The sequence below is a fragment of the Peromyscus eremicus genome, chromosome 19, assembly GCF_949786415.1.
Source record: "Peromyscus eremicus chromosome 19, PerEre_H2_v1, whole genome shotgun sequence".
Lineage (NCBI taxonomy): Eukaryota > Metazoa > Chordata > Mammalia > Rodentia > Cricetidae > Peromyscus > Peromyscus eremicus.
Genome location: NC_081435.1, coordinates 3162333 through 3174490, shown reverse-complemented (window position 1 = coordinate 3174490; position 12158 = coordinate 3162333). Strand labels below are relative to the sequence as shown.

Sequence of the window (12158 nt, the reverse complement as noted above, 5' to 3'; positions counted from 1 at the left end):
AACATGAGACCCTGGGTCTGATTCCAAGTGTGCCAAAAAGGAAGTCTCTACCTGCCTGCTGTCTATCATCTATCTATCATCTATCTATCTATCTATCTATCTATCTATCTATCTATCTATCTATCTATCTATCATATGTGTTTGTGTGCGTATGAGTGTTTGTATGTCTATATGCATATGTGTCTCTGTGTGTCTCTTGTGTGTGTGTGGTCTGTCTCTCTTATGTGTATGTGTGTATGTGCTGAAACCTTAATCTCAAAATTCTGCCATTATAATGGCATGTGGCCTATCCTTCTGCATCTTTCCTATAAACAGGTAGATAACTGTTTCAAACAATGGATGAATTTCTCATTTACTCAGCAACCAATCCCTCTGATGTTCCCCAGCCTGGGCAGGCTGTGGCAGTCAGTGAGACTCTGCCAGAGGTTTCAGAGTCCTCTGAATCGGGGAAGTGAGGTGACTTCTCCTGCAGTTAATGCCTCACTCCTGTCTCATCAGGGTCTGAGGTAGAAAAACCAGACAGGTGCCTGGTCGTGCCTCCCGTTCCCTTCAGCCCTACCATTAATGAAAGCATGAGGAGGCTTCTGCCTGTGGCTCACCTGGATGGCTCCTAGAACCCCCTCATTTTCACGGTTGAGGCCAGTGGCCTGCTTTGCCTGGGCAGCTGCCTCCTGGAGAACAGCACGCAGGTCCTGAAGTTTGGCTTCATAATCATTTAGCGAATCCCGAATATTCCTTAGCAGTCCATTGTTCTCCACCTGGTGGGTTTCCAGCCAAGTCCTGAGCCGGTTCAGCACTGCAACACAATTTCCAATTTTCACCTGAGAGATGAGTTTACTTAAGCCAGGTGTCAGAACAACAGAAAGAGAGCCGCCTTCCTGCTCACTCCACGACGCTTCCACAGCCTTGGAGGGAACAGGACGGCAAAGCTCACCTACAGAGACCTATCATGTGCACTCATGCACTGCCTTTTGGCTACCATGATAAGCACACAAGAACAGTAGCTATCACTCTCATTACTGATGAGAAGGCAGTCGGAAGGATAAATGACCTCAGTGTAGGAGTTGAGCAGAATAGAAGGCCATGATTCTTCCACTGCTAAAAGCAAGGATTAATGTTGATTAGCACAAATGTCACACATCAGCTACAACCTGCACACGTGCCCTAGATACATCATTTTACCAGAGAATAAATATCCATATGAAAGATATATGGTAAATTAATACGGTTATTTTTGACCCAGAAAGGCATTTTCTCTACATTTATATATACCTAATTACTCAGATATTTGGTTTGGGCATTGTTTTATAATAATAGTGCCAATGTTAATTTTGTGATTAAAAAATTCAGCAGTGGTAAAGTAACAATCTTTAAAAATGGTTTAATGAAGCTAAGCTTGGTGGCTCATGCCAGTAATCTCAACACGTGAGACGCTGGGGTGGTAGGACTGCACATCAAAGCCATTCCAGGCGATGGAGTGAGACACTACCTCCAAAGTGAGGGGCAAGAGTGGCGTCTCTGAGAGAATTAGCAAAGAGGAAATCGTCACCAGAAAGAGGTTTGTACAGATGAAAGGGCCACTCGTGGTGGCCCACGCCCGCAGGGCCAGCACTTGGAAGCCTGAAGCTGGAGGACTACCAGAGTTTGGGCCAGCCTGGGCTAAAGAGTGAGACTTCACCTCAAAGACAAAAAAGTGGGGGAGGACAAGGCACAAATATTTTAATTTTAGGGTCATTTTTGCGGTCATTTACACCGTGGTAGGATGTCATGCCTCTTGGAAACTTGAAGAAAAGACTGGGTCCTAGGGCCAAAAGGGGCAGCCCCATTCCCACTGCGGCCTCTAGCAAGGTTTGCCGAAATGAGACCTTCCTCCCACAGCCCAGAGCTCTAGACTGCCCTTAGAATACGGCATTTCGAGTTGATTAGAGTGGACACAGGAATCGGGGCTGGCCTTACGGCGCTGGGCTTCTGTTTTCTCGGCCTCTGCTTCTCTGAGGTGCTTTCTGAAGTCTCGGCCTCGAAGCTCCCGCATCATGCGCTGGGCTTCTGCCAGCTCTCTGGACCAGTCGCCCACCAGCATGTCCGTTCCTTCTCCACTTGGCCTAGCGATCTGCTTCAGGAGAACTGGAAAACATCAAGTAGCTTATTAAACTGGGGGTTCTGGAAGCTTTGTGGAGAGTCCTGTTCATCTTTAAGTATCACAGTGGGATCTTCTTTCATAACGTAGCGCTCTCAAAAATAAACTCTTCATTCAGTGCACAACAAAGGTTACGCAATAGGTTTTAATTGGGCCGGGAAACTTTTCTTACTGTGCACATTCTGGATGACGTTTTTAATCTTCGTGTCCAATTCTTTGGCGCTTTGGGTTGTCCGATCAATGTTGTTATATAATGTTTGTGCTTTTCTGGAATTGACTTGTGCCTACATGGAAAGTAAACTCATTAGGAGTGAATTAGAGTAAAAGGGAAAATGAAACAGAAAATATCCACAAGGGAGGAAAAGGTTAAGGTAATTGACTCAATACATCACCTTTTCCTGGACAGTTTCAAATTCACGGTTCAGATGGCCCAGTTCTTTTTCCAGGCCGTCCAGTTTGGACCCATGGCTTGAGATGGCAGAACGGAAGCCCAGCAGCTGGCTCTGAAAGCAGACGCAGAGCTAAACCCTTCAGAGCAGACATTGCCCAGCCGCCTAAGTTCCTTCAACAAGCCCAATGCTGGCTCCATGGGGGGAGGGGGTTCTTTGAAGTAACCTACAAGATGAATCTACTTTCTGACGTAAATTATGATACGGTTGTGAAGTAAAGCAAATATGTTGGCCCTCTTTCCACCACTACAATCAATTTAATAAATTATTATAAATAAAAGATAATCAACCGACAAAGAAAAGGCTTCTCCTGGATCAGTGTTAGGGGCTTTAGCCCCATGGCCTTGGGTCCCTGGGGAGGTAGCACCTCACAGTAGAAGCACATTGTGAGCAAGGGGATGAAACTGAGGGAGAGGAGGAGCTGGGGTCTGACAAAGCCCCCTGGAGAGCATGTGCCCAATCCTGAAACACCTACCACCATCTCTTACACTTGGAACACCCCTTCAGAGCTTAGGCATTGGGGAGAGGGGGGCACTAAAGACCCACACTACAGCAAATCCAAAGACAAGAGATATTTTTTACTTGAATTAATGACTTTGCCTTATTAAAGCAGTACATACAGCTATTTGTGCTGAAAGAACCTTTATACTCAAAGAGGCCGTCTCACTGTAGGGGAACTCTGAGTGGATATAGTTGGATGTCCTCACATTCAAATGAGAAGTTGGTATTCTCAAGGAAATTGGATGACGTGTCTATGGCAGCACAGCTGATCACTGATTGATTGTGTTGGGTTACAATCCAGTTCCCTATTCATTTTATTGCTGTTATATTATTACTAAATTGCCATATTACTTTTAAAGGTGACATTGCCACACATATTTAGAATAGGGATCTTTCTTTCTTTCTTTCTTTCTTTCTTTCTTTCTTTCTTTCTTTCTTTCTTTCTTTTGGTTTTTTGAGACAGGGTTTCTCTGTGTTGTTTTGGTGCCTGTCCTGGATCTTTCTCTGCAGACCAGGCTGGCCACGAATTCACAGAGATCTGCCTGGCTCTGCCTCCCAAGTGCTGGGATTAAAGGCGTGCACCACCACCACCCTGTGGTGATATTGTGTCTCCCAATATATTGTGCACCCTAATAAACTTATCTGGGGTCAGAGAACAGAACAGCCACTAGATATAGAGGCCAGAAAATGGTGGCACACACACCTTTAATCCCAGCATTCTGAAGGCAGAGATCCAACTGGATCTCTGTGAGTTCAAAGCCAGGCATGGTGACACATGCCTTTAATCCCAGGAAGTGATGGCAGGAAGCAGAAAGGTATATAAGGTGTGAGGATCAGGAACTAGAGTCTGTTAAACTTTTAGGCTTTTAGCAGCAGCTCAGCTGAGATCCATTTGGATAAGGACTCAGAGGCTTCCAGTCTGAGGAAACAGGATCAGCTGAGGCATTGGCGAGGTGAGGTGGCTGTGGCTTATTCAGTTTCTCTGATCTTTCAGCATTCACCCCAATACCTGGCTCTGGGTTTGTTTTTATTAATAAGACCTTTTAAGATTCGTGCTACACTGCCCGGCTCTAGAATAGGGATTATTTTTAATTTTTGGAGGAGGGATGTAATACCTTGAAAGAGAGATTTAAATAAAATGATTCTATTGCCTCCGTCTGTATGTCAGAGACAATGCGGAGAAAACCAAACCCAGGTCTGCGGCTTAGCAGTGAGTCTGACACTACAATGAGGGTATTCCAAACCACTGGGTGCAGGTATGTACTCATGAGCGTGCAAAAACGTTAGTTCGTTTTCATTGAGCTGCCTCAGAACTTGTGTGGCAGAGCAGTAAGACACATAGACCACTGTATCTTTACAGTGGGAAAGCCAAGCACCACTGAGCGGCCACCGGTGAAGGTGGGGAGCGAAGCGTGGGAGCATCGGGCCACGGGTGAAGGTGGGGAGCGAAGCGTGGGAGCGTCGGGCCACGGGTGAAGGTGGGGAGCGAAGCGTGGGAGCGTCGGGCCACGGGTGAAGGTGGGGAGCGAAGCGTGGGAGCGTCGGGCAAGGTAGGGAGCGAAGCGTGGGAGCATCGGGCCACGGGTGAAGGTGGGGAGCGAAGCGTGGGAGCGTCGGGCCACGGGTGAAGGTGGGGAGCGAAGCGTGGGAGCGTCGGGCCACGGGTGAAGGTGGGGAGCGAAGCGTGGGAGCGTCGGGCCACGGGTGAAGGTGGGGAGCGAAGCGTGGGAGCGTCGGGCCACGGGTGAAGGTGGGGAGCGAAGCGTGGGAGCGTCGGGCCACGGGTGAAGGTGGGGAGCGAAGCGTGGGAGCGTCGGGCCACGGGTGAAGGTGGGGAGCGAAGCGTGGGAGCGTCGGGCCATGGGTGAAGGTGGGGAGCGAAGCGTGGCCTTTAGACTTTGGGTTTGAATTCCAGCTGTGTGAATATGCTATTGTTCTTACAGCATCTACATGTCGGCTAAATGAAAACACTTTTTCTGCAAGAGATCTTGTGGGACGTGAGTGAGACACAAAACAGTGCCTGGCGTACAGCATCCGTGCAGAGACACCAAATAAAGCAACTACCTCACAGAGCTTCCTTTTCTCTCACCACAGAAAGGGTCGTTTCCTTCTCTATATTAAACCCATAAACCACGGAGTCGAATTCCTTAAGGGGTGAAAAGGAACACCCTTCCAGAATCACTTTCAGACGGAGCCACTGGCATTAGTTCTCATTCCAAAAGCACGCACTAACCTTCCAAAGCCTCTTCCACTGTGTCCAGCCTTGGCTTTACCTCATCAGTTCTTGTACTTCAATAACAATATTTTTCCATTTCAGTGATTTCCAGTCAGGTCTTCTCATCTCTTCTTTCTTGACTTCAAGTGAGATTTTCTCCACACCTCATTTCTCATTTCCTCTAATGGATGCTATTCTTTCAGGGAATTTTCAGACTGTCCAGTTATTTTCATTTCTCTAAAGTGCCCTCATCTCTTCTCTCTGCATTTCTGGTTAATGTGTCTGTTGAACATTTGCAGACTCAGTCAATCATTGGGAGTGTCTCCCTCCTCCACACTCCCTCTATCATCTCCAGTGATCTCATAGCTATCACAGCCCCTAACACGAAACCTTGTTCCCGGAGTCTAAGGCCAGGCATACATTAGCAGTTCAGAACTCGCATACTATGATGATGTTGAGGATGTGTTTTCCAGCACGAATCCAGGCTTGAGGATGTCATTTTCCAGCATGGATCAGGCTTCTGGGCTTGTCTAGGCCCTGGTCAGAAGACTAGGACTCCCATGGCCCACCTCTTTCCTCCTTTTGCCAACAACGGGCATTGGACAGTTTCAAGGTTTTGTGTTCAGCCTTCATTAACGGGAAGAGTAACCCTCAGGATTACTTGAGAGAGCTTGGCTCAGGCCTGTGGCCCCATCACTTCTCATAATACCCTCCTAACTCGCTTATTTCCAAGGACACTGAGAGCACTGACCCAGATGGACAATATCCCAGCTTTGGAACAAACCTCAACATATCCAAAGGCATTGAAATCTTACATAGTTTGCTTCTGACCACAAAAGATCAAATTATAAATCAACACTAGAAAGCCATTAGAAAAAAATCTCTGATCTAGATTTAACAATACACTTCTAAATTATTATGGGTTATTCATACATCACAGGGAAATAGAAATGTGTTTTGAATTGAATGAGAATGAAAACAATACTATGAAGTAGTATTTAAGCAATACAGCAAAAGCAGCATTTAAGAGAAGCATTTCTTCACAGCAATAAATCCTTATGTTAGTAACAATAAAGTTTTAAATCAGTAAAACAAGCTTTGATCATAAGAAACTAGAAAATGAATAACAAATTATTCCACAGAATATAGAAAGAAGCAGCGAAATATATGGGTAAGAGTAGAAATCAGTTAAGTCTGATAGTATGCCCATTTAGCAGAATAATAGTAGCACCCTTGAGGCCTAATAGTAGTAGCGCCCTTGAAATCCGCAGTCTGGTTCTTGACCAGATTCACTATACCAGCCATACGCTCCCTCCTAGCTGGTCACCCCTGACGTTTTTGGACTCTTGCACCCACGGACGTATCTTGCCATGCTGGTCATTACTGTAGTGTGTACGGTTCAGAGCTGGCTAAGATGGTTGGTGACTGTTTTCTCCACAGTAGTCTGCAGAGAACCTCCAAGCACTATGATAGGCACTCACCAAGGAAGAGGCTTCCTGGTCAGTACCAACTTGATTTCTCCATGACCTGAGAAAAATTTGTATCTCTCAATGTAAAGATTAGTTAGTTCTCAGCTCAGCAGAGAGGTTCTTTGTGCGGTGGTTGGTAATTAACACAGAAACTCAGAACTGGTCATAGTACACAGAGAGTGTCAGCTGAGTGCTCAACACAAATGGGATGCCTACATCACTCCGTTCCTCTTAGTCTTGGGATCATTGTGGAAGAGGAGTGGAGAGTCTGTAAGAGCCAGAGTCAGGGGCAATCAGCCTGGAACAGTCTTCAGGTCATGCAGAACCACCACACTCATGAACCCACAGCAGCTGTGGCTCTCTGTACAAGGCCAAGCCAATCAACATTCCAGCATGGAATGGGAAGGGGTTCATGAGGAAATACTGTCAGTTGATGGCTTCTGGAGGAGGGAGAGTCCATTTTAGTTGAGGATGTGGGTCCTAGTAGGTTTACTGTGCTTGAATAGTGGCCTCACACTCAGGAATAACACATATTGGAGTCAACTGGTTGGTTGTTTTTTTTAACAAAAAAGGACATGAAGTTATGGGACATAGGTAGGCGGGGGTTGACCGTGGAGGAGGTAAGAGAATGAATATGATCAAAATACACTGTAAGAAATTCTCAAAGAATTAATAAAATATCCATTAATAATAATAATAAATATTAATGCCTTGAATGATAAAAGGTAAAAATCAGAAAAAATTGAACACAGAAAAGTTGATGAAATAGAAAAAATAAGCAATGAAGTTGATAATCAAGAGAAAGAGATGAGGTAAAAAATTCCAACCCTGGGAATGAATAGCAAGGGGGCACACTGCAGATTTTACAGATCTTAAGGGAACAGGAAAGGACTTCTGAATTATTTGGAGTGAGTACATTTGGTCATTTAGGTGAAAGGGACCCATTATCTAAAAGGGACCTACAACCAACTCTTACTCATGAAGAAATAAATGAGCTAATGAGTCTACTATCTTTTGTACAAATTCAAAATACTGATTATTAAAAGAAGAACCATCTAAGGGCCAACTAGGCTCACATAACTTCCCTAGAAAATTCTAGCAACTATTTTAAGAAGAATAATACTAGCTTTGAAGAAGCCCGTGTTTGAGACTTCTGAATGCAAGACACGGAGCTGAACGCTTTATGAGAAAGCAAGCTCAGGAATGTTCAGTGAGCAATGAACTCACACTCACAAGTGTCAGACCTGTGTGTTGGTGAGCACTTCTCACTGGTGACAACTGACTCTTCATCTGTATCAGGGGGATAAAAACCCCTTGAGTTTTAAGTGGAGTCGCCTGTACCCCGATTCCTGTCTAAGGAGCAGACATTAACACACCCTCTACATCCAGCTCTCTGCACCCATGGTTCTATGTCCATGGATTCCACCAGGTCCAAAGGTTTTTGGGGAAAAAAAGTATTTGTACTGAACATGTAGTGTTTTTTTCCTCATTATTCCTTAAACAATGTGGTAGAATGGTTATTTGGATGGATTTATACTTATTCATTATTATAAGTAATCTAGAGATGATGTAAAGTTTACAAGCCAGAGTGCTGGGTCTTAAGAAAGTCCTAGGCCATGTCATATTAGGGATGTGAGCACCTGCAGGTTTGGTTTCCCATAGAGGGTCCCAGGACCGATTCCCCAGTACAGAGCAAGGCCCAGCCACACTCACTAAGCACCAGTCTGGATCCCCACCGAAGGCTTACCCTCAGGTCCTTGGCCTGCGTCTCCACGTGCCGGATCTGTTCTAGAACACCAGCGCTCACACTCAGGCCCTGCAGCTTTGACTTCACTAGGAGGAGCTCCTCACCCATGGTGGCCAAGTCATTCAAGAGTGTCATCACACAGCTGTCACAGTCTGCAGGGGCCACAGGGAAAGCTGTAGGATATGCTGTAGGCTGCAGCCCAGAAAAGCCACAGAGAACACCAGGGCTCTGTAACCTGTCCTCTCAAACACAGATGATCACAGGCAGAAGTCACACCCCTCCATGGCTCACAGAGGGATGTGCACTCTGAAGAAGAAAGAATTGGATGTGCGAGAGCATCTTTACTAGAAATGGTGAATCTTAGCAGCTTGTTGCTTATTTTACCTGTGGTCACCCTATGTTTATGGGGTATCTGCTAATGACTATTTTTGTTGATTGGTTTTGAGACTGGGTTTCACTAAATAGCCCAAGCTACATCAAATTAGTCATCCTCATGCCTCAGTATCCCATGTGATGAGATTACAGACATGTGCCACTACATACAGATGACTAGACACTATGTTAAGTGATATGACATCCTCAGAAGGTCCCCAGAAGTTGTATGAGGTGGGCATTCTGTGTCCATTCTATACATAACTGAGACTTGGAGAGGTAAAGTGGCCTGTGGGTGGTAGACAGCTAAGAGCTCATGGGGCAGGATCTGAGCCAGTATTGTCCTTCCCTGTCCTCTTGTTTTGTTTTCCCAGACTAGCAAGTGCCCAGTCCAGTCCAGCACTCACGCATCTTAAATGAAACACAGCTTGGGAAAGGCAGGGAAGGATTTTCATTTCTCACCATCACATTCTTCTGCAGGGCTGCCGTCTTTGGGTTCTTGGCTTACACAGTCTAAAGTCAGGAGGAAAAAAAAGACATTTTAATTTTACTTGGTCTTCAGAAAAGCCCATTTTGGAAGGTTTTAGTCGCCCGGTCACAAAGGCGTCACTGTCCCCTGCTTTCCACTTTCACCATGCCATCGCCATGAGCGTGTATTTCCTTGGTGGCCTCCTTCACTAATTCTTTTCTAAGAAGGGCATTTCTCAGGAATGGCATGTCTTACTTTCCTTTTTCTCTTTTAGTAGAGATTCAGCTGGGGTCTCACACATCAGACCATCACTCAGCCACTGAGCGACATCGTCAGTCCTCTTGTTACTCAGGTTATTTTTGGTTTTTTTTAAGTCTTGTTTTTAGTGTGTGTGTGTGTGTGTGTGTGTGTGTGTGTGTGTGTGTGTGTGTGTGATCTTACAGATACCTGAGAAGGCCAGAAGAGGGCACTGGATCCCCTAAGGCTGGAGTTACAGTTGTGAGCTTCCTGCTATGCACTGCTAGGCAGGGTGGGATCTGAACCCAGGTCCTTTGGAAGAGCAGCTCTCAAACACTGAGACATCTCCAGTCCCTTGTTACTTTGAAAAAACAGGGTCTCACTAAGTTGCCTAGGCCAGACTTGAACTTCTGGGTGCCTGCTCCAATCTAACAAACTGGTGTTAACCAGTTTGTTCTGTCTTGGTTTGGGAACAGTTGCTTGATCTGCTATAACCTGCACATTCCCAGTTTAGTTCTTCAAGTTGCCCACAGTCGTGAGAGAGTTCACCTAAGTACATGCATGCTGCTTTCCTAACACATCTTTCCAGCATTTTCTATGACAGAAGAGAATATTCTTCTGTTCTGTTAAGTTTTTCTGAATGAATCCATACAAACTGTGACAAATTATCTTTCACACAGTATATACTATGCAAACCTCTGACTTGAACACATCCCAGAACTTGTATAGCTAAGAAAGAAAGAACAGCTGAGCGTGGTGGCGCACGCCTTTAATCCCAGCACTCATGAGGCAGAGGCAGGCGGATCTCAGTGAGTCTGAGGCCAGCCTGGTCTATAGAGCGAGTTCTATGACAGCCAGAGCCATTACACAGAGAAACCCTGTCACACACACACACACACACACACACACACACACACACACTCTCACACACACACACACACACACAGAGAGAGAGAGAGAGAGAGAGAGAGAGAGAGAGAGAGAGAGAGAGAGAGAACGAGAACACTTTAATTTCTTCAGGCTCACATAGAAAGAGCTGATAGAGAAATAACCGTAGAGTGGGGCTAGAGAGAGACCTCAGTGGTAAAGAGCTACTTTGCCAAGGACCCAAGTTCAAGTCCCAGCACCCACTCAGGTTGTCTAACTGTAACTCCAGTTCTAGGGGGAGTCTATGCCTCTCACCCCCACTGACACTGGTGCTCATGTGTACATACTCTCAGACACACATATACACATAACTTTAAAATAAAGTTGTTAAAAAAAAAAAACTACAGTGTCCCAGGAACATCTCAGTAAAATCACCAAAGTGGGTCTGAAGTCATTTAAGCTACAAATCATTGGGGTTTTAAAACAATCTACTTAAAAACATTGAAGTAATTGTTCCTCAAAGCTACCAATATTACCCAAGCACTCACAGGACTGTCAGGGGAGGGACAATCTGTGAGCCAGAGAGCTGTGCTTTGCTCGTTAGACCGTTGTCTCACAGAAGCTTTAAGACTGAGGTCGGGGCTGTGCATCGAACTCACCTCCAGTCAGGGGGTCGCAAGTGCCTAACTGGCCATTGCTGTTACAGGTGCAGGGTTGGCAGCTACCTCCAAACTTCTGGGGATTCCCAAAGTATCCTGGTGCACACCTACACAAAACATGGAAAGGCTAAGAAACACTCAAATAACTATCATTTACACACCTTATTTTCCCAATTTGAGACACCATAGCTGAGTAATAGGAAAAGTGACCCAGGCTGGTGAGAACGAACATTCCTTAAAGGGCGTGTTTATTTTATCCCATGAATGAGGCTGCTAAGGGTAGAAGTCAGACAGGGATTGCTCCTTTGCCTCCCAGCTGCCCCTGCTACCGACTGCTCAGTAGCTGAATGGCAGAGGATAGATAGTTTGATCAACACAGAAGGGTGGGCTGGATTTTACTGAGTTATGTTCCTGTAGACATCACATAAATATTGTTTAATATGAAGCCAGCATATTCATAGAAATAAATCCAGGAGATTCAAATTTTCACAGGGAGAAGAATTTCTGTATTTCCCAATGTGTGATTTCAAGGCTGTGTGATCTATAGCTTCGCTAATTCCAGCAGTGGGGGATACAAGAACGTGATGTTACTGACGGGAGTCACAGCTGCTGCCTCTGGACCTGGACCACTGTTATTCTAGATAACACAGTACAAGTCAAGTCCAAACCTCAAAGTTTAAAGGTCATGTGCCCTTGACACTTAAATTCAGTTAGTAAAAAAAAAAAGTTAAATTCTAATATTGGGAAGTCAATTAAAATATTTCTATTTATTAATATTTCCCCATATGAAGAAGTTGAATTTTCAGTAAATTGATATATGGTATGTCAACATAACGGAGATGATAGACTTGAGGAAACATGGTAACTGTTTCTCCAAAGTTTAAGTCCTGAATAATAATTATAATAAAACCCCAGCCATTTGCAGCACATGTTCCCAAAGGTACCCTGGTGATGTCTGCAGGGAATGTAGATCCTGGGCCGGAAACAGCTGGCTGGACCTGCCTGTGCCCCTGTGCTGTGTCTTGGGCTGCCATGG

At 45.3% G+C, this 12158-nt stretch overlaps 1 protein-coding gene across 1 annotated transcript in view; it reads right to left on the bottom strand.

Moving 5' to 3' along the window:
* Lama3 (laminin subunit alpha 3) overlaps nt 1–12158 on the bottom strand; it is an 83101-nt gene that overhangs the window by 53098 nt on the left and 17845 nt on the right. The window contains exons 5-11 of the mRNA XM_059246069.1: nt 11123–11229; nt 9353–9403; nt 8519–8670; nt 2530–2640; nt 2310–2421; nt 1957–2124; nt 600–796 (exon numbers count right to left, since the gene is read on the bottom strand). Of these exons, the coding sequence (XP_059102052.1) occupies nt 600–796; nt 1957–2124; nt 2310–2421; nt 2530–2640; nt 8519–8670; nt 9353–9403; nt 11123–11229 (898 nt within the window). The remainder of the gene's footprint in view (nt 1–599; nt 797–1956; nt 2125–2309; nt 2422–2529; nt 2641–8518; nt 8671–9352; nt 9404–11122; nt 11230–12158) is intronic.